Raw genomic sequence first — 26,016 nt, forward strand, 5'->3', positions numbered from 1 at the left:
CGACACTGGAGTCAGTATCTGTGTCGACATCTGTGTCTGCCATCTGAGGTAGCGGGCGTTTTAGAGCCCCTGATGGCTTTTGAGACGTCTGGGCAGGCACGGGCTGAGAAGCCGGCTGTCCCACATCTGATATGTCGTCAAACCTTTTATGTAAGGAGTTGACACTGTCGCGTAATTCCTTCCACATATCCATCCACTCAGGTGTCGAACCCGCAGGGGGTGACATCACATTTATCGGCACCTGCTCCGCCTCCACATAAGCCTCCTCATCAAACATGTCGACACAGCCGTACCGACACACCGCACACACACAGGGAATGCTCTGACTGAGGACAGGACCCCACAAAGCCCTTTGGGGAGACAGAGAGAGAGTATGCCAGCACACACCAGAGCGCTATATAAAACAGGGATACACACTACACAGTGATTTGACCCCTTATAGCTGCTTATATATCACAGATTGCGCCTAAATTTAGTGCCCCCCTCTCTTTTTTACCCTATGTAGTCTGGAACTGCAGGGGAGAGCCTGGGGAGCGATCCTTCCAGCGGAGCTGTGAGGGAAAATGGCGCCAGTGTGCTGAGGGAGATAGCCCCGCCCCTTTTCCGGCGGGCTTCTCCCGCTTTTTTTATACAGTTATGGCAGGGGATTTTACACACATATATAGTCTTAAAGGCTATATTATGTGTTAATTTGCCAAGTAAGGTACTTATATTGCAGCCCAGGGCGCGCGCCCCCCCCCCCCCCCCCCCCCCCCAAGCGCCTTGCACCCATCAGTGACCGGAGTATGTGGTGTGCCTGGGGAGCAATGGCGCACAGCTGCAGTGCTGTGCGCTACCTTAATGAAGACCGAAGTCTTCTGCCGCCGATTTCCAGGAACGTCTTCTTGCTTCTTGCTCTGCTAGGGGGACGGCGGCGCGGCTCCGGGACCGGACGACCGAGGCTGGGCCTGTGTTCGATCCCTCTGGAGCTAATGGTGTCCAGTAGCCTAGAAGCCCAAGCTAGCTGCAAGCAGGTAGGTACGCTTCTCTCCCCTTAGTCCCTCGTAGCAGTGAGTCTGTTGCCAGCAGATCTCACTGAAAATAAAAAACCTAAATATTACTTTCTTTCTAAGAGCTCAGGAGAGCCCCTAGTGTGCATCCAGCTCGGCCGGGCACAAAATTCTAACTGAGGTCTGGAGGAGGGTCATAGAGGGAGGAGCCAGTGCACACCAGGTAGTCCTAAAGCTTTCTTTAGTTGTGCCCAGTCTCCTGCGGAGCCGCTATTCCCCATGGTCCTTACGGAGTTCCCAGCATCCACTTAGGACGTTAGAGAAATACATGTTCCAGCTCATAACTCATTGTGTGTATATATGTATGTATGTATATGTATATATATATATATATATATATATATATATCGATATATATATATCGAACAAAGGCGGCACTCCCAGAGTTTTAAAGTGAAAAAACTTTAAGTCATAGATTGACGTTTCGGGGGGTCTTACCCCATCATCATCTTGATCAGGCACCGAACCGTTACGCTTTTCAAGCTCCCAGGATGCACTGGTCCTTCTCTCTCATACCCCGCCCACAGCGCAGGCTCTTCAGTTTTTGTTTGGTGCCCGCAGGAGCTGGTCACCAGTGTAATGGGTTGCTTTATGCAGCCCAAGCTTTTATTTTTTCATTTATTATATTTCTGTGTTTACAAGATTGAGCGGGCGGCGCTAGGCAGACCTTTGGACGCCAGCCACGGCGAGAAACTTTCGGCAGGGTACTGCGCAGCTTTCACTAGCGGGGGCTCACAGGGAAGCCACAGACTGCATCCGGAACATGGGTGATGGGTAAGCGGGCTCCTACTTGCAGCCCTTACCTCCAGCCCCGGGAGACGGACAGGAGGGGCTGATGTGCACGCACGCCAAGGCTGTGAACTGCGCTAGATCCCCAGGGGAAAACGTACTGGTGCTGGGGACACTATTTACACAGGCCAGGGAACTGGGGGTTAATGTCAGGCAGGGGAGGTCAGCGCTTCCCCAGCGGCCCCTTTCCTAGCCCAGGGTGCCATTCTGCTGAGGTCTTCCCGCCCTGAGCTGCTCCTCCTCCACCCTCTGAGACGCACGGCAGCCATGTTCAGCTCTGCAGGTTTTCGGGAACGCTGGGTCCGGTCTCCCTGTATACCTCTCCCAGGAGTAAGGTCATACACAGCGCTGTCTCCTATCAGATACTGCTGCTGAGTGGTGGATTTAGTGCCCATTGCAGTTACATTGTGATTCCTGCATTGTATGGGATTTATGCTGGTTCTGCGGTCTGCTTTCACTGTCTGTCAGACATATAGCTTTCCCTACTTATCTCTGTAACCCTATGATACGTGGTGTGTGCAGGGTTCCCTGTGCTCCACATTATACTGTATTTGTGGAGACATATTGTCAGATACTGTTTTGTGTTACACACTGCTCATTGCCATATTGTGTGTTTACCTCTCCCTGCAGCTATGTCTAGCAAAGGCGAGGGAACAAAGCAGGTGTCCTGTAAGATCTGTTCAGCAGGCTCATCTCCTCAGGATGTGTTAACAGATGGTCAGTGTGCCTCTTGTTATTCTCCATCTCCAGCACAAGAGCCTCCTTGGGCTTCTTTTTCCTAAATGCAGGCAAAAATAGAGGAACACATGACAGCCCCTGCACTAGCTCCCCCTATGGTATTGTCTCACCAGTTACCACAACAGGTACATCCGGCTATACCGGTCCTGCCAGTCTCTCCTCCATGGATAGATGAGCTTTATGCCTCTGTGCAGAGTCTGGCTGCCTCTTCTGCCTTTTACCATATGTTGCAGGGCCAGGGACCCTTGCCTACTACTACCAAGCGTACCATCCTCACAGTCTACGCCCCTGTCAGATTCTGAGGAATCCCGGTGAGGCAGACAATGCAGGTCTCTCTGATGCGGACTCCCCCTCAGGAGAGGAAGACCTTCAGTCTAAATTATATGTAGCTGCTTTAGTGAGGGCGGTTATATTCACTCTTTAATTAGAAAATGTAGAACCAGCACTTAAAGCAAAAGACCCTCTCTGTAACCGCCAGAGGGAAGTGGTGGCGGAAATTCCCACACTCAGACCACTTTGCTGCGGCCATGGGCGAAACGTGGAAGGCTCCTAGCAAGAAATTCCACGTCCCTAAAAGGCTCCGTCCCTTTTACCCTCTTGCAGCTACTGATTGTACTAAGTGGAAATCTCCCCCAACAGTGGATTCCCATGTGACACGTTTAGTAAAGACTTTGACTTTACCTATCCCTACAGCGTCTTCCCTGAAGGGGGTGCCAGATAGACAGTTGGATGCGTGTATTAAATCTTTATACTTCCTTACTGGAGCTACTTCTCGCTTGACCACGGCTGTGGCCTGGGTGGCTAAGGCCATAAAAAGCTGGGCAGATGCCCAAGAAAACCGTTTTCCCTCAGGCGCTACTTGGGAACAAATGTCATACAGTGCTAACATCAGAGATGCAGCTTTTTATATTGGAGAAGCGGCACTGGACACTGCCGTCCTGTCCTCCAAGGCTTCAGATACGTCGGTGGTGGCCTGCCGCATTGTTTAACTTCACTCATAGAAGGCTGACTTGGATTCTAAGAAAGCCCTGGAAGTACTCCCTTATGCTGGGGAATTTCTTTTTGGCCTATAGCTGGACAAGATTGCCACTAACCTGGCCGCCGCTAAAACGGCTTGCCCGTCCTCAGGCTCCTCTACACAGCCTCGGACTTCCTCCTTTCAGTCCTTTCGCCCACAGGGCAAGGCCCAGGGTCAAGCCTTTCCTAGACCATCGCATTCCACAAAGGCCTCATCATCCAAAACCAAGCAGGCATGGGCTGCTAGATGTCCAACCACCAAGCCCGAGGATAAATCCTCAGCCTGACAGGACGGGCCTCCTCCTGGGTGATCCCAGGGTGGGAGGCTGACTTTGTCAGTTTGCCCATTTTTGGCGTCGAATCACAACAGATGCCTGGGTGCATGAAGTGGTTTCTCACAGGTACGCGCTGTCCTTCTTGAGGCATCCTTCCCGACAATACTTTTAATACAAGCCCTCCCGTAGACCTCAGCAAAGCCAAGGCTCTACAGACAACTATTCACTCCTTACTACAATCAGGTGTGATTATTCCTGACCCCATATCTCAGCGGGGCAAGGGCTTTTACTCAACACTTTTTGGTTCAGAAACCCAATGGGTCTCATCGGCCCATCTTCTATCTCAAGTTACTGAACAAATATCTCATAGTACCCAAAAACCCCTCCGTTCCATTGTCTTGGCTATGCAGCCTGCGGACTTTATGGTCTCCCTGGACATACAGGACAATTACCTACATGTACCTGTAGCGTCCTCTCATCAGGAGTACCTCCAGTTTGCTGTCCTGCATCAGCATTTCCAGTTTCAAGCTCTGCCCTTTGGCCTTTCCATGGCTTCGTGGGTGTTCACCAAACTCATGGTGGTAATGGCTGCTCGGCTTAGTCATCAGGGAATTCGATTACTCCCTTACCTGGATGACCTGCTGATTCTTGCACACTCTCCGGAGGTCCTCCGCCACCATTTTCATGTGACCATAACCTTCCTTCAAGCTCACGGTTGACTAATCAACTGGAACAAGTCCTCCCTAAATCTCTCTCAGAGAATGCTACATCTAGATGCTCAAGTACAACACATCTTCTTACCCCGGACAAGATAGCGGCACTCCGCCTACGGGTATGCAAGTTGCTGCACAGTCGCATGGTGTCCATTCACTCTGCAATGCAGACCCTGGGCTCCATGGTATCCACCTTCGACATGGGGGAATATGCTCAGTTCCACTCCAGGCCTCTACAAAACCCGATCCTCACCAGGTGGAATGGACCACCACGTAGCTCAAATCTCAGATGATGATGCTCCCTCCAGACGTTCGGCTATCCCTCTCGTGGTGGTGGCAAACCTCCAACCTGGACAAGGGTTGTCCATTCTGGATTCTGGACTGGGTTCTTCTCACCACAGATACCAGTCTCCACGGGTGAGGAGTTGTCCCCAGCAGTCACACCTTTCAAGGCCATTAGACCTCAGCAGAAAGGGGTCTCCCAATCAATGTCCTGGAACTTTGGGCGGTTAACAGAGCCCTCACTCTGGCTCAGGAACTTCAAGGTTCTCCTGTCCAGGTCCAGTCAGACAATGCCACGACAGTGGCTTATCTCAAACATCAGGGAGGCTCACGCAGTGCCTCCGCAATGGCAGAAGTAGCACAAATTCTTGCCTGGGTGGAACGCCATCTCGCATTCATCTCCGCAGTATCCATCCCGGGAGTCCTCAACTGAGAAGCAGGCTTTCTCCGTCGCCAGGATGTGCATGTCGGAGAGTGGTCTCTACATCCAGAAGTCTTTCAGCTCCTGGCGGACAAAAGAGGTCTTCCGGAAGTGGATCTCATGGCCTCCAGACACAACTACAAAGTACCCGTGTACGAGCGATCCAGATGCAGCCTTTGCAGAAGCCTTAACAGTCAAATGCCCCTTCTGTCTGGCATATCTCTTCTCTCCGGTATCTTTCCTTCCCAGAGTGCTACGCAAATTCAAAGAGGAGGGCGGCACGGTGATCTTAATGTCTCCAGCATGGCCCAGACGTCATTGGTTCACAGATCTTCGAAGTCTCTCCATGGTCGTATCATTCCCACTTACTCTACAACCAGACCTCTTGTCACAAGATCCCTGTCTCCACCCGGACTTAGCTCACCTGTCTTTGACTGCATGGCTCTTGAGTCGTCCCTCTTAAGGGATAAAGGATTCTACCCTTCTGGGAATCAAACTATGCTCTGAGCGCAGAAACCAGCTTCTGCTCGTATCTGTTACCGCATATGGCACTTTTACCTCCAGTGGTGCGCTCAGCGACACTATGATCCTCTAGTGGTTCTGGTGCAGGCCTTGACATGGGCCTCTGTCTTGCTTCTCTTAAGGTATAAAACTCTGCTCTGTTGATCTTGTTCCAAAGAAGAATTGCTCAGTTGCCGGATGTGTGTACTTTCCTTCAAGCTGTACTCCGGATTCAGCCTCCCTTGTCCCTCCAGTGGCTTTTTGGGATTTGTCTTTAGTTCTCCATGCTGTGCAACGGTCTCCTTTTCAATGGTTGTACTCTGTTGACCTCCAAATGGTTGACCGTGAAGACCCCAAGGTGGTATCCAGCTTCCATCTCAACGAGGAAATTGTTTTGGCCTTCCATACACCTGGCCTCTTCGCAAGGGAGGCCTCCAAATCTACATATACTAGTTCCATTAGGAGAACGGATTCACTCAGTCTTCTATGGCTTCCACAAGCTGGGCTGGCCAGCTAACAAATCCCTGGCTCGGCTTTGCGTGACCATCTCACAGACTTCCACGCAAGCTGATCTTCCAGTATCCCTGTGGATACCTATGAACCCGAGTTATGGTAAAACTTACCTTTTGTTGACTCTTTTTCTATGAGGTCCATAGGATCCGCAGGGCTCTCACCCTGTCGCAACTACCTTCAATGGGTTACTCTCTTTGGTCACCATTTCCAGTCTCCTGCCTGTTTCGGAGTGTGTGTTTTCTGTGTGTACCATCCTTCCTTCTCTCCAGCTCCTGCTTTGGGCTTATTAACTAAAACTGAGGAGCCTGAGCTGTGGGCAGGGTGTGAGGGAAGAGGGTCCAGTGCATCCTGGGAGCTTCAAAAAAGCTTAACTGTTTAGTGTCTGTCCTGGTCTCCACCAGCATACCCTAAGGTTATCCCTGTGGATCCTATGGATCTTGAAGAAAAAGTTAACAAAGATAAGTTTTACCATAACTCTTATCTTGAATCAGTCTATGTAAGCGTGGGTACAACAAATTGTCTACATCGTGCAGTGGGTACGCAGGATGGCACACTCCCACGGGTCACGTGATATCTTCTGGTTGCCACGCTGCATGGCCATCCGGAAGATCTAGCGAGCGATACGGCGCCGTTTAATGAAGGACGGAATGAGAGATCGTTCAGTCGTTAATTAAATCGGCCAATGTGTACGGGTAATCGCGGATGGTCCGGGGCAAAGGCAGATCACCCCGATCATCGGCCGTTGTCCTAGTGAGTACCCAGCCTAAGAGTCATTTGTAATACAGACAGATCTGTTGACTTATTAGGGGGTTGAATACTTTAGCAATTTTCTGTATGGGCTGGGAACCAGAGAACCTGTGATGTGACCCGATGCCTCCGCTTACTCAGCCGATATATACCGGAATTTCCTTCCTTAGGGTCCATTAGACCTAACGTTTATTCTTCTGATCCCTGACAGATACGCCCGACGAGATGTTCTCCCTCTGGGGAAGTTCTCGCTGAACATCAGCGGGTGCCCCCGAAACGGCATCTTCACCCAACACCTGTACCGTGTGGTGCAGCAGCTGGTGCCTGCGGTAAGACGGCCACCATCCGCAAATATAATGCGTTCTGTTTCATAGTCTGGGGCGCAGGTTCTCCTGACTCTTGTTTCCTTCTTCCTACAGTCTCATTACCTTCCCATGACCATAGAAAACATGAACAGTCTGTGCTTTGTGCCCCGAAAGGATTATGCCGCCAACCGGCTGGTGAGCGGCCTCCTCCAGCTTTCTTCTCACACCTCTCTGGTGGTGGATGAGACTCTGCTACAGCAGGGCCAGCTGGACACCAAAGGTGGGTATGAGCAAAGGGTTACAGTTCTTTCAAGTTCCACCTCCCGCCCAGCTCTCCCTGTGTCACTGACCGTCAGTACATGGCGAGGACACGTCCTACCTCTCGCCCAGCTCTACCTGTGTCACTGACCGTCAGTACATGGCGAGGACACGTCATACCTCCCGCTCAGCTCTCCCTGTGTCACTGACCGTCAATACATGGCGAGGACACGTCCTACCTCCCGCCCAGCTCTCCCTGTGTCACTGACCGTCAGTACATGGCGAGGACACGTCCTACCTCCCGCCCAGCTCTCCCTGTGTCACTGACCGTCAGTACATGGCGAGGACACGGCCTACCTCCTCCCGCCCAGCTCTCCCTGTGTCACTGACCGTCAGTACATGGCGAGGACCCCTGCATAGTAGCACCTCTGTCTGTATACTATCCTGACCCTCTAATCAGTGCCCCCTGCTGGCAAGAGTGTGATGGGACAGAGCAGTGTGTGTGTGTGTGTGTGTGTGTCAGCCCCTGTGGGCGTATGGGGTGTATGTATGTGAATCCTGATGATAAAGAAAAAAACTGTAATTGCAATAAGCACACACTGCACACACACACTGCATACACAAGAGACACACACTGCACACACAAGAAACGCGCACACACAAGAGACACACACACTGCATACACAAGAGACACACACTGCGCACACACACTGCATACACACACTGCAGACATACACTCTGCATACACAAGAGACACACTGCATACACAAGAGACACACACTGCACACACAAACGCGCACACACAAGAGACACACTGCATACACAAGAGACACACTGCGCACACACACTGCAGACATACACTCTGCATACACAAGAGACACACACACACTGCACTCACAAGAGACACACACACTGCACTCACAAGAGACACACACACTGCATACACAAGAGACACACACACACTGCATACACAAGAGACACACACTGCATACACAAGAAACGCGCACACACAAGAGACACACTGCATACACAAGAGACATACACACACACTGCAGACACAAGAGTCACGCTGCAGACATACACAATGCATACACAAGAGACACACACACACTGCACTCACAAGAGACACACACACTGCATACACAAGAGACACACACACTGCATACACAAGAGACACACACACACACACTGCATACACGAGACACACACTGCATACACAAGAGACACACACACACACACTGCATACACAAGAGTCACGCTGCAGACATACACAATGCATACACAAGAGACACACTGCACTCACAAGAGACACACACACACAGTGACGCACTAATATTATGTCCTTGTCTCTGTTCCCCAGGGGTTCTCAATGTCACGGCGCTGGGGAACGTGGTCACCTGGCAGAAGGTGGATTATGACTTCAGTTACCACCAGATGGAATTTCCCTGCAATATTAATGTCCTGGTCACCTCGGAGGGGCGCTCGCTGCTTCCAGTACGTAGCCTCATACTGCGGTTATATGGTATGCGTGTAATGTGAGAGTACAGTATGTGCCCCGGTATATGATCAGCTCATACACTCATATACAGTGCATCCGCAAAGTATTCACAGCGCTTCACTTTTTCCACATTTTGTTATGTTACAGCCTTATTCCAAAATGGAATAAAAAAAATTTCCCTCAAAATTCTACACACAATACCCCATAATGACAACGTGAAAAACGTTTTTTCTCCTTCATCCACTAGGGGCCACTGGAGTGTACAATGGGGATATAGCAGGCAGACTGGGAGCTGGCACTTTAAATTCAAAACCATGTGACAAGCTCCTCCCCTACTATGTCCCCCCTCCAAGCCAGTCTTATTTTAGTGCCCAAGGGAGCTGGTCACTCTTGGGACTTCTCTGAAGAATTTTTTTTTTTTTTATTTTATTTTTCTTTCTTGCATGCACAGACTGGCAGCTCTGCCACTGCCAGTCTGCATTGCGGGAGCTGCCAGCGGGGTCCCATCGCAGCTGCGTGCGGCTCTGGATGGGCCCCGGCTGAATGAGACAGAGCTCTCCGGAGACTGGCCGGACACCGCTGCGTGCGGCGCGTGTCGGGGCCGCTCCGTCGGCAGAAGATACTGGCAGCACGGCAGCGGTGAGTATAAGTGGCCGGACACCGCTGCGCGTGTCGGGGCCACTCCATCAAACATGCAGCAGCAGCGGTGAGTAGAAACTTTACTTTGATCTAAAGTCCTCAGGGCTTAGTGGACTGATGCCCTGTAACAGGGATAGACCCATATACAAATTTGAATAACTTACACAGCGACCTGGTTCAGAACCCACTCTGACCCAGCTCTAGTCTCCGGCGGCATCACGCTCCCCGCTCACTCCCTCCGCTCAGCGTGGCTCACAGAGCCGGCGGGGGGATACTTAGGACGCCTAGCAAGTTTAAATCAGGCGCCATTGGGGGGGGGCGGAGCTTACTCCCGCTCTCGACACACAGAACCAGTGGTCCCCCGCTGTCCGCTCTGGTCTCCGGCTGCGGCTCGCTCCCCCTGCACATAGATCCCCGCTCAGCACTGCTCACCGAGCCGGCGCGGGGATACTCGGGGCGCTGAGCAAGTTTAAATCTGGCGCCATTACGGGGGGCGGAGCTTACTCCCGCTCTCTGTTTCCTTACAGCGGAACAGAGAGCCAGTGGTCCACCCGCCAGCGCCGCCTCCCCCCCCTCCCTGCTGGTCTCCGGCCGCGGCATGCGGCACACAGATCCCTGCTCAGCGCGCACATAGCCGGCGCGGGGATACTCGAGGCGCCTAGTGGGGGGCGGAGCTTACTCCCGCTCTCGGTTTCCTTACAGCGGAACAGAGAGACAGTGGTCCACCCGCCAGCGCCGCCCCCCCCCCCCCCCCCCCTCCCTCCCTGCTGGTCTCCGACCGCGGCATGCGGCACACAGATCCCTGCTCAGCGCGCACGGAGCCGGCGCGGGGATACTCGAAGCGCCTAGCAAGTTTAAATCTGGCGCCATTACGGGGGGCGGAGCTTACTCCCGCACTGTACTGCTGGGCTCAGCGCGCGCTGGCAGCTGTTCTGCAGCACGGAGAAGGAGGGAATCGGAGGCACAGTGAGACATTTGTAGCTGGTAAGTTGTGTGCTAAATCTGCACTATAAAGTGCAGGATTGATTGGGCTGCTGTGATTGCACTTCTCCGTTCCTCCCCCCTCCCTCCCCCCCTTCTGCCTATTGCTGTGTTTGTGTGGGGGAGGGTGACAGGTGCTAGGTGCTGCCAGGGATGGAAAGGGTTCCAAGACCGCGCAGAAGTTTTTACAATGTCAGAACCCACACTAATGCTCTATATCAGGGCCTGTTACGCTCACTGAATATTTACAGTAAAATAGCAATACAAGCTTCCACCGAAATTTATTATAACAGGGACATTCAGGTACAGACCTGGGTTCTCGTCCCACATATCTTCACCTTGCCACATTAAATTTCCCCCGGCTTTACTCGCAAGCTGGCCGCCATTTTGGGAAACCAGCGGAGCTTTCAAGAAACATGTTTTTCACCTGTTCTTACTAAATTAGCAGTACATACAGGGCGGGTAATGACTTCCCTTTATTATTCCTTTGTCTCACTTCGTAATAATATTGTTTGTAATTTGGGGAATGTGTGTGGCATCAGACGAATAGCCACTGTGGCTCGGTACGCTAATAGCGGGGAAATCTGAACAGAAACGTGCCTGTCACTGCACGATATAGTACAGAGAGTACGTAGGGCTACACTTCTTTAACCCACCTTTTCTCTTGTCGTTTAACTAAACGTAACACAGTCAGAATTCCCTATTCGGTGTGGATTGTGCGGTGGAGACATTTAATTAGCCCTCAACGCAGCTGCAACGCACTCTTGTTTGAACAGCTCAGCTTATGCAGGTAAGGTCTCTGACACCGTCCGTCATTTCTCCTTCCCAGGTTTCTAGATGGAAGGTTGCTATCCTCACTGTTGCACCAATCTGCGGATGAGGGACCTCTCTTGGGGGAGGCGATAGATGTTCAGGATGCTGATGACGTCGGTTTTCTATGGAGTCTGAACCAGTATCTCAGGATATCGAGGCGCTTTGTACAGCAGTTTGTCTAATGCTGCAGGTAAAGGAGTCAGAACTAGACACTTCACGTTCCTCGGAGTTCAGCGACTTTTCCAGTTTCGGATAAGCTGGATAAGCTCCGGTCGGCGGCCTGGAGACATCCGAATGCACAATTTCAGGTATCAAACAATGTTTGTTTTCCTATCCTTTCCCCGCAGACAGCAGGAAACGCCCTCTCCAATGGTATGCCCCTCGATGTATTGCCGGTCCAAGAAGCTGCAGGTTCCTGGTGCAACCTTGCTGAAGGAACCATCTGAGAGAAATAGGCGGCGGCAGGGGTTCTACCTTGTCCGATGCAGGTAGGTTGTGGAACAATTGCTGCGACCGTGACAGGCGGATATTGAATCCTAGTGGGCAGCAGAGGCGTAGTTCTTTACGGGCCTGGTTGGGAAGGATCTTCCTGCCTGAATTTCTCAGACCATTGGGGGTAAGTCCACTTTTCTTTCCCCTACTGCTGCTCCAGCTCCAAGATGGACCTATACCGGTCTTTCCTTTTGACCTTTCCGTGCCCCTTCCAGGTTTCGAGTCCATGACAGGGGCGGTATCTCCGTCACCAAGGGATCTCGAAGTAAGAGGCAGAGGTTCAACATCCTCTGACCAGTCTAATTGTAGGCCCTCCAACACAGGTCGGGCCTCCCTGCCACCTGGGAGTTCCCAGGGTGTGCGTATGTCTGTGGGTTTTTTTCTGGGAGGTCTCGGTATGCTTGGGTTAGGTTTCTCATCACAGGTGGTTACATACTCGATTTTGGAGTCCAACCGCCTCAGTGGTTGCTCGCCACGGGTTTGTCGGTTTTCGCCGACAAGAGACGTACTGCAGACGGCGTTACAGATGCCCGAAGCCAGATGGCTCGGCCAGGCCTATTCTAAACTTAAAATCCCTTCAGTCTGTGATTGCTAGTTTAGAGCAAAAACGGGTTTAGGCGTCCTTAATCATCAGGGATGCCTGTTTACTGGTTCCCCTTGGCCTTCCTCATTGGGCTTTTCTACGATTTGTAGTACAGGATACTCATTTCCACTTTCAGACCTTTCCGTTCGGTCTCTCTTCCGCTCCCACAGTCTTCATGAAGGTCACAGCATGGCCCTACTTCAAAGGCAGGGAGTGACGTTTGTTCCTTAGCTGGACAATCCACTACTGGAGACCCATTCTGCAGATCGGTTGCTCTGAATATCTGGAGGATCCAGGATCTTCTCGTACAGTTTTCTGTTTTTAAAGATGGTTCTCAACATGGTCCGTCAGAAGATTTTTACTTCCTCGGGACCAGTTCCCCTCTCTTCAGCCAAGTGCGGCGCTGAGAGAGGTCACCTGCATCCTCCTCTGTGCAGAGGACAACAATCTTCATTCCACAAGCCGCCAGGTCGGGCATCCGGGAGAGTGGACATTCCCCGGAGTTTCGTCAGCTGATCCGCGGTTGGTAGAGTCCTCGCATCGACCTCAGGGCGTTCCGACTGTCTCTTCACCTACCCCTTTACTACTTTCGGACGAGGGCCCTGGTGGTAGTAGCCGTGGATGCCCTCACGGCTCCTTAGTCCTTCTGGTTAGTCTATATTTCTTCCTTTCCTGTTACTACCTCAATTTCTGCAACGCATCAAGGGAGACTGCGCGCTAGTCCTCCCGGGGACTCAAGTTTGGCCGCGCAGGACTTGGAAATCCACCCTGCACCTGTTGTCAGTTGCGGAGCCTTGGCTCCTACCTCTGCGGGACTGTTTACTTCAACAGGGTCCTTTTCTTTGTTCAGTCTTACACAGGTTTCGTTTAATAGCGCGGCTGTTCACGAGACCTTCTCAGAAGGACGGAGTTCCCTCGTTCGGTTATACCTACTAGGCTCCGATTTCGAAAGTCAGTTACCTCGCCTCATTTTTACCACTTTGGGAAACTTTATGTGGCTTGGTGTGGAAGACGAGGGTTTTTGTCCCTTCGGTTTTTCATTTAGCCTCCGCCTTTGGTTTCTCCGGGTGGTTTTCTCGGCTGCGTTTCAACTAGGTTTACCTGAGTTTCAAGTCTCTGCTCTTTCGGTTTTCTTCCAAAGGATATTAGCCTGGCTGCCGAAAGTTCGGACTTTCTTGCAGGGAGTTCTCTAACAGCAACCCCCATTTGCGACCTCCGGCAGCACCAGGGAACCTCAGACTGGTTGGTGGAGATGGATTATCTCACTTGGAAGGTGGTCCTTCTTCTGGCCTCTGTGTCACAGTTTGGCCGAGCGGTTTTGCAGGACTCTCAGCGCTCTCCCTCCCGTCTTGGGAGCTTTGGGACGTCCCCATTGTACACTCCAGTGGCCCCTAGTGGATGAAGGAGAAATCAGGATTTTGGTACTTACCGATAAATCCCTTTCTCCGATTCCACAGGGGCCACTGGACGCCCGCCCAGCGCTGTTTCCTCCTATACTTATCGGGTTGCATGTCACTGTGTGACTGCACGTTTTGTTCATATTACCCTCTCACTATGTTTCTAGATTTCCTTGGTGTAATCTTGTCCTAGTTGGCTTAGCGAACCTCCTCTACTTTACCGTTGGTCTTTTCCAGCTCTCCTCGGGCACAGTTTTAACTAGACTGGCTTGGAGGGGGGACATAGTAGGGGAGGAGCTTGTCACATGGTTTTGAATTTAAAGTGCCAGCTCCCAGTCTGCCTACTATATCCCCATTGTACACTCCAGTGGCCCCTGTGGAATCGGAGAAAGGGATTTATCGGTAAGTACCAAAATCCTGATTTTTTTTTTAGATTTTTGCAAATTTATTAAAAATAAACTCCCGGTGTGTAAACACGTTGAGATATTTTCAGATATTTTCTTAAGATTTTGACTATATAATCAAAATCATAAGAAAAGTAAGTGCAGCTCAGAAGGTGAAACTCACCTTGCGATCCCGATTCGATGCCGATGCGCGGTCCTGTGCGGTCGGCATCGTAAGCCTAGGTAGACTGTGCAGGCAAGTCAATTTTGCCTATCTCGTCTAAAAGATAGCCAAAATCGCACATAGTCGCAAGCAGTCATTATGTGCTTGTGATGCCGACCTAGCCCCTGTCGCATAGTGAGAATCGGGCATAGTCCGAATCTCACCGTGTGTATGGGGTGTAAGAAATCACATGTACATAAGTATTCACAGCCTTTGCTCAGTACTTTGTTGTTGCACCTTTGGCAGCAATTGCAGCCTCAAGTCTTTTTGAATAGGATGCCACAAGCTTGGCACACCTATCTTTGGGCAGTTTCGCCCATTCCTCTTTGCAGCACTTCTCAAGCTCCATCAGGTTGGATGGGAAGCGTCGGTGCACAGCCATTTTCATATCTCTCCAGAGATGTTCAATCGGGTTCAAGTCTGGGGTCTGGCTGGGCCACTCGACATTCACTGAGTTGTCCTGAAGCCACTCATTTGATATCTTGGCTGTGTGCTTAGGGTTGTTATCCTGCTGAAAGATGAACTGTCGCCCCAGTCTGAGGTCAAGAGCGCTCTGGAGCAGGTTTTCATCCAGCACGTCTCTGTACATTGCTGCATTCATCTTTCATTCTATCCTGACTAGTCTCCTAGTTCCTGCCGCTGGAAAACATCCCCACGCATGATGGCTGCCACCACCATGCTTCACTGTAGGGATGGTATTGGCCTGGTTTCCTCCAAACATGACGCCTGGCATTCACGCCAAAGAGTTCAATCTTTGTCTCATCAGACCAGAGTATTCTGTTTCACATGGTCTGACAGTCCTTCAGGTGCATTTTGGCAAACTTCAGGCGGACCGCCATGTGCTTTTTACTAGGGAGTGGCTTCCGTCTGGCCACTCTACCATACAGGCCTGATTGGTGGATTGCTGCAGAGATGCTTGCCCTTCTGGAAGGTTCTCCTCTTTCCACAGAGGAATGCTGTAGCTCCGAAAGAGTGACCATTGGGTTCTTGGTCACCTCCCTGCCAGGGCCCTTCTCCCCCGAATGCTCAGTTTAGACAGCCGGCCAGCTCTAGGAAGAGTTCTGGTGGTTCCGAACTTCTTCCATTTACGGATGATGGAGGCCACTGTGCTCATTGGGACCTTCAAAGCAGCGGATATTTTTCTGTACCCTTCCCCAGATTTGTGCCTCGAGACAATCCTGTCTCGGAGGTCTAGAGACAATTTGTGACCGGAGAGACTAACCAGCCACACGTGTAATGGCAGCCGCGGCACTGAAGGGGTTAACCCCTAGTGCCCGGTGCCATTAGGAGGACAATGGGCTGTTTGGGAAAGCCACTGGTTTGGTTATATATGAAGAGGAGCAGGAATGTGCTTTATCTAATTCTTAACTTTTGAAATGTAACTTGTATTTATTTATATTTTCTGCGATAACCTGATTGGTTGGAGAAGACAGGGAGGGCTTACCCGCCTGTGGTACTGTGTGTAGAACTGAGATAAAAAGAGGATGCCTGTGAGCCTCCAAGTATTGTAGTTGTACCATCTTATTCTGCTGGAACATCTTGCTGTATGCTGTTGCCCCTAGCAATAGGGAAGAGTTCTCTTTAGAACTATTGCAAATAAATACCATTTGCCTCAAGAAGACCGCATCATCTTGTGACCTACAGGGTTATGCCAAACATAGCCCCGTCCTCCGGCTGTCCAGGGAAGCACCTAACGTCTCCAAGTTCCGCCTTCCGCCAGCTACCGGTAGAGGCCTAGCAAGTGGCTAGTGGGGATTCGTCACCACCACACAGGTGTGGTAAGGCAGTGCGTCGGCACATACAGAGCAGAACCGTGGTTCCAAACGCCACGGCAGGTTAGGAGTTTGGTGGTGGCAGCATAAACCCGCCCACAAAGCAGTGGGTGGAGTCAGTAACAGGCGGTTACTGACGGTAAGCGGAAATCCCCTATGTGGTCAGGCCTCGTGTGACTTGACCTTCCATTCTGTGCGCAGCCAACGGGACGCGAAAGTGGCGAGTGTTCGTACGGGACCGTCCTGTCACAGAAATTGGTGGCAGCGGTGGGATAATCCCAGGCGGCTTTTCATCACCCGATTGGAGAAGCAGAGTTACCCAGGGGAGGAGTAACTGCAGCGCAGGAGAACGCACAAGATGGCGGAATTCAGCGGAATGTCCAAGGATGATCTGGAGATCGTATGCCAGGAGAAGGGTGTGGATATCCCTTCCAACGCGTCCAGAAGCGTCATGAAGGTGGCGCTCATGAGCGTGGAGGAGTCCCATCGGGCGGAGGTGGAAAGCACTAACGGCGTCAGCATCGCAGAGGACGGCCCAACAGTGGACCTTCGTAAGGAACCGGTGAGAACCACAAGCCCCGCCCTCTCTCACAGCAGCAATGTTTCCCAGCAATCCCTAGCAGGGCCAGGATCCCAACGTCCCAGGGGGGGCAGTACGGATAGCCTAGCAGATCGGCTAGCGGAATTGGGGGAAAGGGCAACGGAGCAAGAGCGCTTGATCATCATCCAGATGTGGCGTGATGAGCGGGCACCACAGGCCGTGGTACCCCGGGAGCCGTTGTCAGCTGTTGTACACAGATCAGGACGTATTCAGTTTGCCAAGTTTGCAGACAGTGATGGGGACATTGATGGACATTTGCAAGTTTTTGAAAGGACTTGTAAACTACACGATCTACCCAAGTCAGAGTGGGTGAGACACCTTGTGCCCACTCTGCATGGAGAGGCCTTGGAGGCCTATCGAGGAGTGGCCACGGAGGACTGTGGGAACTACGACGAAGTCGCAAAGGCCCTCCTCCAGCGATTCTTCATCACTCCAGAGTCTTACAGGAAGAAGTTCAGAGACTTGCCCAAGAATCCTAGCAGCACCCATGAGCAGTTTGCCGCCCAGCTGCGGCAGTACGTGGTGAAGTGGGTGAAGGATTCGGAAGCCACTACATGGGACGCACTGATCGACCTGATCTGCAGGGAGCAGTTCTACCGCAGGTGCGCCCCAGAAGTGAAGGAGTGGGTGCTAGATCGGGAGCCACCCAGCTTAAAGATGGCTGCCCAGTTAGCAGACAAGTATGTGGCAATTCCGCCACAGGGGCAGAAGCGCCCAGCCAGCAGCCAGCTCCAAAAGACTGTACCACCAAGGGGACACCCCTCTTCAACTCATCACCCCCAAAGACAAGCATCTTCCAACCCGGGTGCTCTTGGCCAGCAACCGCACCGCAGCGTCCCTGCAACTGATCAGAGATCATCTGTGCCACGACTGGAGAAGAAGTGCTACGGCTGTGGGAAAATCGGACATCTGAGGATGAACTGTCCTGCATCCCAAGCACCCCAGACTCGTGCCCCAAATCCGAGTGCTGGAGCCCGGCTCACTTGTTTGACGAGAGGAGATGAGCCTACAGAGACTGTTCCCCCTCCAGTCAGTCCGATGGAGTGTGGCGAGAGACAGGTGCACTCTGCGGAGAGAGTCACCTGCATGGCCAAACAGCCCTTACACAACATGTGGAGGCACCTGCAGCCGGTCCACGTGGGACCCCTGCAGGGAGAAGGCCTAAGAGACTCTGGGGCCTCAATCACTGTGGTGAGCCCCCACCTTATAGATCCTGCTGCAGTGTTGCAGGGTCGCACTGCCAAGGTCACCCTGGCAGATAGAATGGAGAAAGCGGTTCCCATGGCAAGAGTCTACCTGGACTGGGGAGCTGGACCAGAGTTGCGAGAAGTTGCCGTCATGGATGGTCTCCCAACTGATGTGGTCCTGGGAAATGATCTGGGTGGTGGGATCGTCACTACGTTTGTTGGCGCCATTCCCCGGAGTCAAGTTCCAAAACCACCGTTGACATCAGCTACTCCAGCACAGCCCAGCGGAAAAGACTACAGCTGCTAGACAACTGCCAGCACAGCCAACCACAGCATCAACCAGCCCAGAGGAAAAGATTACAGCGGCTAGATCGGCACATCGACCCCGCATGCCTTTTGCCTCTGGTATGCCTACGTCCCCTAGCAACGCAGAGGATGTCGGTTCCAGCTCGTTTGATCCTGTGGGGGTGCCCAATGATGCTCCTGACCCAAGTGGTTTGCCTACTCCGGCGGTGAGTATGAGAAACCACACTGACTTTTCCATGACTGACCCTAGTAGTCCCCACCTAGATCCCCCTGTAGTGTGTCCCAATTTAGGAGAGATTGAGGGCCGCAGGCAGGAGTTTAGGGAGGCTCAACTCTCTGACCCCTCCCCGAAAGGCATGAGGCGCCACTCTGGCAGCGGCCTTGACAGGGTTGGGGCGGGAAGTTTGACCTGGCGGGAAGGGTTAAGGTACAGGGTAGACAGGAAAGTGGGAGGGGATAGACCAGATAGGGAATGTGTCCAACTGGTCCCCCCAGGGAACTTTCCTGCGCAACCGGTGTCGGTTGCCAGCTAAACCCCTTTGGACAGTAACCCTGAGATAGACCGTACCCTGAAGTGCCAGACACAGTGCTTACCCTGGTCTGGAATGTCGGATGACGCGCAGACCAACTGTAAGGCTGGTGCCATGCGTTGGCAGCTGGGGCACTCCAGCGGTTGTGTTGTCTCTGGGCCTCTGCCCGTAGGAGAACCCTTGCAGCAAGTTGCTGTGGACATAGCAGGTCCCCTGCCTGTGCGCAGTAGATCGGGGAAGACACGTAGCCTCCCTGTAGTGGATGCCACACAGGATCCAGAGGCTGGTGGTCTGGCCGCCATCACTGTGGCACAGGTGGCGGACGAGGAGGAAAGAGTAGGCCTAGGTGACAGGGTAGGTTTCCCGAGTCATAGGTCGACAGAGGAGGATTGGAGGGCAGGTCTGACAGTTCGGGCAGACAGTTGCCAGATAGGTATGACGGAGGTGCAGTGCCTGGGGCACCATGTGGGAGGAGACAGGGGTAGGCCCAAACCAGAGGGGGTGGAGGCAACCAGAGGCTGTCCCCGGCCCACATCACCCAGACAGGTACTGACCTTAGAACCTGTAAGGCCCTACGGACATGTTGTCTTTGACTTTAGTCCTGTAGTGAACCCCTTTACAGAGATGGCTAGGAAGGGCATTCCCAAGTCAGTGGACTTTGCACCTGCTTGCGAGTTGGCATTCCAGTCATTGAAGGAGGCTCTGGTACCCGCTCCAGTGCTGATGGCGCACATTCTTGACCAGGACTGTGTGTTACGAACTACTGCGCCACTGCATGGACTGGGAGCAGTACTGAGCCAGAAAGAGCCATATGGGCAGGAGAACCCTGTGGCCTGTTAGAGCAGAATGCTGCTATGGTGGGACGTGGGGTATGCCGAAATTGGGACACCTTGGGTGGCACTTGTGTGTAACTGGCCCCCCACCGTGGTGACTTACCACCCACCTGTTAGGTGGCTGCAACCTACCTTGGGGAAATTGGACAGACTTTTGTGGTGGAGCCTTGAACTTGGACTTCAGGTGGACTATTTGAACATTGTGCACCCACAAAGAGAGGCCCACTACACTATGGATGAACTGTCTAGGCCGGAGCCTACACTACCCAGGTAACGTCCCCTTCAACTCAACAGACTGCGGGACCAGGAGTCAAATCGTTGGGACATGGCTCCCTGGTTTCCCGCTTGATTTGGGGGGGGGGGGGGGAGGAGGAGAAGAGTGTGACCGGAGAGACTAACCAGCCACACGTGTAATGGCAGCCGCTGCACTGAAGGGGTTAACCCCTAGTGCCCGGTGCCATTAGGAGGACAATGGGCTCTTGGCGACACTTTTAAATGTATTGTGGGTGATGGGCACCGGGTATTTAAAATATGTTTAATAAGGTGTCATATGTTCTATCGCTGCACAGTGCGCAGTTGGAGAATGATGAACTGATGTACAGGGCACTTATGAGGAAAGTACAAGGTATTTTGTTTCTAAAAGACCTTGACAATTGTTGTTCAGCAACTTGTACATAGCCAGTTATATGTTAATTGTCCTAGCTAAAGCAGGGTGTCGATTAGCAGGCCTTTTGGTCGGCAAATGTTTTCTTTCAGGTACAAATGAAGGTTTGGAAAGAAGACTGTGCCTTCAGCATCTCCTGTGGTGTGATGACTCAAAACTGGTTTTGCATGGAGACACAAGGGGCTGCTAAATCAGATTGTGTTTTATGAATGCAAACTAGTGGGTTTCGTTTACCAACAGTTTGATGTAACATTTCTTAGGCTGCATTATGTGTGATGCAGATTATGTTTAATTTACAGTATAAGAACGTTGTCTATGTGTGAGAGGGTGAATGCAATTGAAATGCAAGTTACATTTACATTTGTGAAAGAGACAGGAACATGATAATCAGATTGTGTTTGGGAAAGCCACTGGTTTGGTTATATATGAAGAGGAGCAGGAATGTGCTTTATCTAATTCTTAACTTTTGAAATGTAACTTGTATTTATTTATATTTTCTGCGATAACCTGATTGGTTGGAGAAGACAGGGAGGGCTTACCCGCCTGTGGTACTGTGTGTAGAACTGACATAAAAAGAGGATGCCTGTGAGCCTCCAAGTATTGTAGTTGTACCATCTTATTCTGCTGGAACATCTTGCTGTATGCTGTTGCCCCTAGCAATAGGGAAGAGTTCTCTTTAGAACTATTGCAAATAAATACCATTTGCCTCAAAAAGACCGCGTCATCTTGTGACCTACAGGGTTATGCCAAACCTAGCCCCGTCCTCCGGCTGTTCAGGGAAGCACCTAACGTCTCCAAGTTCCGCCTTCCGCCAGCTACCGGTAGAGGCCTAGCAAGTGGCTAGTGGGGATTCGTCAGCACCACACAGGTGTGGTAAGGCAGTGCGTCGGCACATACAGAGCAGAACCGTGGTTCCAAACGCCACGGCAGGTTAGGAGTTTGGTGGTGGCAGCATAAACCCGCCCACAACGCAGTGGGTGGAGTCAGTAACAGGCGGTTACTGACGGTAAGCGGGAATCCCCTATGTGGTCAGGCCTCGTGTGACTTGACCTTCCATTCTGTGCGCAGCTAACGGGACGCGAAAGCGGCGAGTGTTCGTACGGGACCGTCCTGTCACACAATTCCTTTGACTTCATGCTTGGTTTGTGCTCAGACATGCACAGTCGAGTGTGGGACCTTATATAGACAGGTGTGTGCCTTTCCAAATCATGTCCAATCAACTGAATTTACCACAGGTGGACTCCAATTAAGCTGTAGGAACATCTGAAGGATGATCAGTGGAAACACAATGCACCTGAGCTCAATTTTGAGCTTCATATCATAGGCTGTGAATACTTATGTACATGTGATTTCTTAGTATTTTATTTTCAGTAAATTTGAAAAATCTGAAAAAAACTTTTTTTCTCGTTGTCATTATGGGGTATTGTGTGTAGAATTTTGAGGGAAAAAAATACATCCTTATTCCTAAATGGAATAAATTCAACATAACAAAATGTGGAAAAAGTGGAGCGCTGTGAATACTTTCCGGATGCACTGTGTACGTATAGTGTAGGTTATATTTACACTGTTATAGAACGCTCTGTAGTGTTATAGAGTACCCACCATAGCGATCCTCTATAGACACACAGGGAGCCGGGCAGTCCAGAATCACTGCTGCCTCTGATTGGCTGCGAGCTCCCTGTGTGATGCAGAATTAATAGATTGGCCTGAGGACAGGGATTAACCTTGTAAGAGATAATCTAATACCTGCCCAGCTCTATTGCCCCTACTCTCCTGGGCAGTTCTGCAGCATAACCCAATTCAGTTGCCCCTATAACATATCCCCCATCAGGGTGCAGCTATAATATATAATAGAGGAGGGCAATTGTAGTTTCTATTCTGGGGGAAAGACGTGCACAAGGCAGAATTGCTGTGTATATGAAGGTGTGTGTATATATATATATGTATGAAGGTGTGTGTGCGTGTGTATGAAGGTGTGTGTATATGTAGGTGTGTATATATGAAGGTGTGTGTGTGTATATGAAGGTGTGTATATATGAAGGTGTAGGTGTGTATATATGAAGGTGTGTGTGTATGAAGGTGTGTGTATATGAAGGTGTGGCGCTGTAGGTATGACCTTTGTGTTCTCTGTAGCACCTACATCCACCGTCACTACAGTGTCACACCTGAATGTGGAGCGCAGAGGATTTAAGCTGTGTCTGGTGCTCTCTCTTAGTCAGATTGTCAGGTGCACCTGAAGCCACAGATGACCCCTCCGGATCTGCAGCAGTATATGGATGCACTGCTCTCCACCGTGCTGCCGTCTCTGCTCAACCAGTTCCGCACGTACCTGAGCGTTCTGCGACTCACAGACTACACCATCTCGGAGGAGATCACCAAGGTAATGTGCCCCCGCGCTGCTCAGATGCCGCAGCTTGGTAACTCCGGTGCGCGGTGCCTGGATGATCAGCGGGGCTGGGATCACAGCTGGTGGCTTACGGTGGGCGTATGATCGGCTAACGGGGTCTCTCTCCTCCAGGCCGTGGAAGAAGACTTTGTGGACATGCGGAAGGACGACCCGCAGAGAATGAGCGCTGACGATCTGCACCGGTTGCTGATTGTCGCTCGGTGAGTCCGCTCTCTATTACAGAGCTGCAGCGTTATTGGGGAAATCCCTGAGGTTAGGGCGAGGGTTCCCGATTCTGGTGAATGTTATTGGCGTGGTACAATGAGGACAACTTCACACACACACACACACACACACACACACACCGTCCCTCTGTGTGCGGAGATCAGGTCCAACAGTGCAGATCTTACTGCGATATAATGGCGGCCGTGTTCCTATCGTGCTGCAACAAGAGGTGGCAATCACAGCACAACCGGGGCTACACGGTTATCTGTGTCCCGCGCGCAGTGACAAGATGGCGCTCTGCTTGTTCTGCATTAATGATAACAATGGGGCTGCGCATTATCCAACGTTGCGCGATAATATCCAGTAAATGCGCTTTCTCCATCTCGCTGATCAGTTCTTTCGTCTGCTGAGCGTATTAAGTGGAAGCTGGGGGGGGGGGGGTGGTATTTACGAAGAATCCATTTGGATCGATTCAGATGATTTTTGACATCCTTTAAAAAAAAAATAAAGAAAATCATCTGTTAGTAAATGTGGGCTTTAGACCCTGAAACAGTCAACCAAAAATCCTGGAATCCCCGCGGGAAGGCAGGTGTGTCCGGTCACCAAGCATCGGGCAACACTATTATATTTCCCCTCGTGTCGTGGCGTGGACCACCATACAAGTGGGAATACGGGACTCGAGTCAGAATTCCGACCGGCGGCATTTAGCCGGCTGTCGGGATTCCGGTGTCGGCCTTCTGACTGCCGGTTAATTACCTGCATCCCAATACACCAAGTGTCTATACGCCATACAGCGACTGGTCCGCCCCTTACATCGCAGATTCAGCAAAAATGCCCCTCATCGTGCGCTGGAGACACTGGGCTGCGACTGGAGCCGCACATTAATTCGTTGTACACGCCTAAAAAGTCGCAGATGAAGCGCAGCAAAAAGCTGCAGCCACTGCAACAAAGCCAAATGCAGACTGTCGCCCGCAGATGTACAAATGTCGTGTTCCGTACTGACCGATGAAGCCGGTGATGTCGGTTTGTTGCTCCCAGTTTTATTTATGCGAGTAAGATGCAGATTTTTAATGAGAAAGACGCACAGTCGCTCGGCGTCCAGGATCACCGAGAGGGGCTATTTGCTGAAGCCGCAGTGTATAAGATCACATCTATAGGTTATAGCTTTTATTCCACGCAGTGAGGACTAATTGTATGAAATAAAATCTGCGTTGCGGATGCCTTTATAATTGGAGACATTGGGGGTCATTCCGAGTTGTTCGCTCTTTGCTGTTTTTCGCAACGCAGCGATTAGGTGGAACACGCGCATGCCCATGGTACGCATCGCGCATGTGCTAAGTACTTTCACACAAAACTTAGTAGATTTACACAAGGCCGACCAACGTTTTTTCATCACTGGATTGATCGTAGTGTGATTGACAGGAAAGGGGCGTTTCTGGGCGGCTACTGAGCGTTTTCAGGGAGTGTGCTAAAAAAACGCAGGCGTGCCAGGTAAGAACGCAGGAGTGGCTGGAGAAACGGGGGAGTGGCTGGCCGAACGCAGGGAGTGTTTGTGATGTCAAACCAGGAACTAAACGGACTGAGGTGATCGCAATCTAGGAGTAGGTCTGGAGCTACTCAGAAACTGCAAAGAATTAAAGAATTATTTAGTAGCAATTCTGCTAATCTTGCGTTCGCTATTCTGCTATGCTAAGATACACTCCCAGAGGGCGGCGGCCTAGCGTGTGCAATGCTGCTAAAATCAGCTAGCGAGCGAACAACTCGGAATGAGGGCCATAGTTCTTATTGCAGTGTGTGTGTGTGTGTGTGTGTGTGTGTGTGTATATATATGTGTGTATATATATATATATGTGTGTGTGTGTATATATATATATATATATATATCTATCTCTTACTCTGAAACGCTTGCTGTTTTCCAGGTTGCTGTCGCTGAGCGCCGGTGAGACGACGCTCTCCAGGGACGGGTGGGTCCGCGCCAAGCAGCTGGAATTGCAGAGAAAGAGCCGCCTCCAGGACCAGAAATATCTGAACGGGAATGAGCTGTAATATTGGGGGGTGATTCCTCTCCTCCGTTCTGAGTTCTCGTTTTAGCTTTGCAGCGACAGTGACTGCTGTTCAGGCTTCTCGGGAGGTGGACCCTGCGCAGGCTGCGACCGCGGCTTACAGGAATACTTTGTGCTGCGCATATTGTTCCGGAACAGTCCTTATATTACAGAATTGTTCTCGCATACAGTATTTTCTTTCTACTTACATTATATTTTGTTATTAAAAGGTTTACAATGTCTTAAAGATTGGTGGTCTCTTTCCCCATTGAATCATACAGGGAAAATGAGCGCTCGTGCCAGGTCACCTCGGCACGCCCCTGCCCCGTGCCGCTCTATGTGATGGTCCTCATCCCTGAGATGGCTGTCCTGTTTCCCAGTGCACGCGCTGGCGAGACGCCCGATAACCTGCATTATTATACGGACCCCATGAGTGAGGGCCCCTCAGTACTGCGGGTGGTGAAATCAGGGGGTCTCCGTTGGCGTGTGGGCCCCGTGAAACATTATACACACAAGGTAGCTACAGTGCAGCACATAAATACCATTGAGGGTTCTAGTGTAAGACGTAGGAGTCTATGGGGGTAATTCAGAGTTGATCGCAGCAGCAAATTTGTTAGCTAATGGGCAAAACCATGTGCAGTGCAGGTGGGGCAGATATAACATGTGCAGACATCCATAGAAGCCGTACCTAAATACTCAGCCGATTGGATCCAGCCCATCTGGGATCTTCAGTTGTGGAAGCAGGCCTTCAGATGTTTCACTTGGCGTGGTTTCAGACATCCACAGATGGGTGGATCCGCAATTTAGTGTTCAAAGGTTACAAGATAGAGTTTGATTGTCTATCACCAATGCG

At 51.3% G+C, this 26,016-nt stretch overlaps 1 protein-coding gene across 1 annotated transcript in view; it reads left to right on the forward strand.

Annotated features, from left to right (window-relative positions):
- Nucleotides 1-25,410, forward strand: part of MCMBP (minichromosome maintenance complex binding protein) — an 87,738-nt gene extending 62,328 nt beyond the window's left edge. The window contains exons 11-16 of the mRNA XM_063963347.1: nt 7,257-7,374; nt 7,465-7,630; nt 8,969-9,102; nt 22,726-22,890; nt 23,029-23,117; nt 25,041-25,410. Of these exons, the coding sequence (XP_063819417.1) occupies nt 7,257-7,374; nt 7,465-7,630; nt 8,969-9,102; nt 22,726-22,890; nt 23,029-23,117; nt 25,041-25,167 (799 nt within the window). The 3' untranslated portion in view covers nt 25,168-25,410. The remainder of the gene's footprint in view (nt 1-7,256; nt 7,375-7,464; nt 7,631-8,968; nt 9,103-22,725; nt 22,891-23,028; nt 23,118-25,040) is intronic.
- The last annotated feature ends 606 nt before the right edge of the window (nt 25,411-26,016 follow it).

This window comes from Pseudophryne corroboree, chromosome 3 (genome assembly GCF_028390025.1).
Source record: "Pseudophryne corroboree isolate aPseCor3 chromosome 3, aPseCor3.hap2, whole genome shotgun sequence".
In the NCBI taxonomy this organism is placed as follows: Eukaryota; Metazoa; Chordata; class Amphibia; order Anura; family Myobatrachidae; genus Pseudophryne; species Pseudophryne corroboree.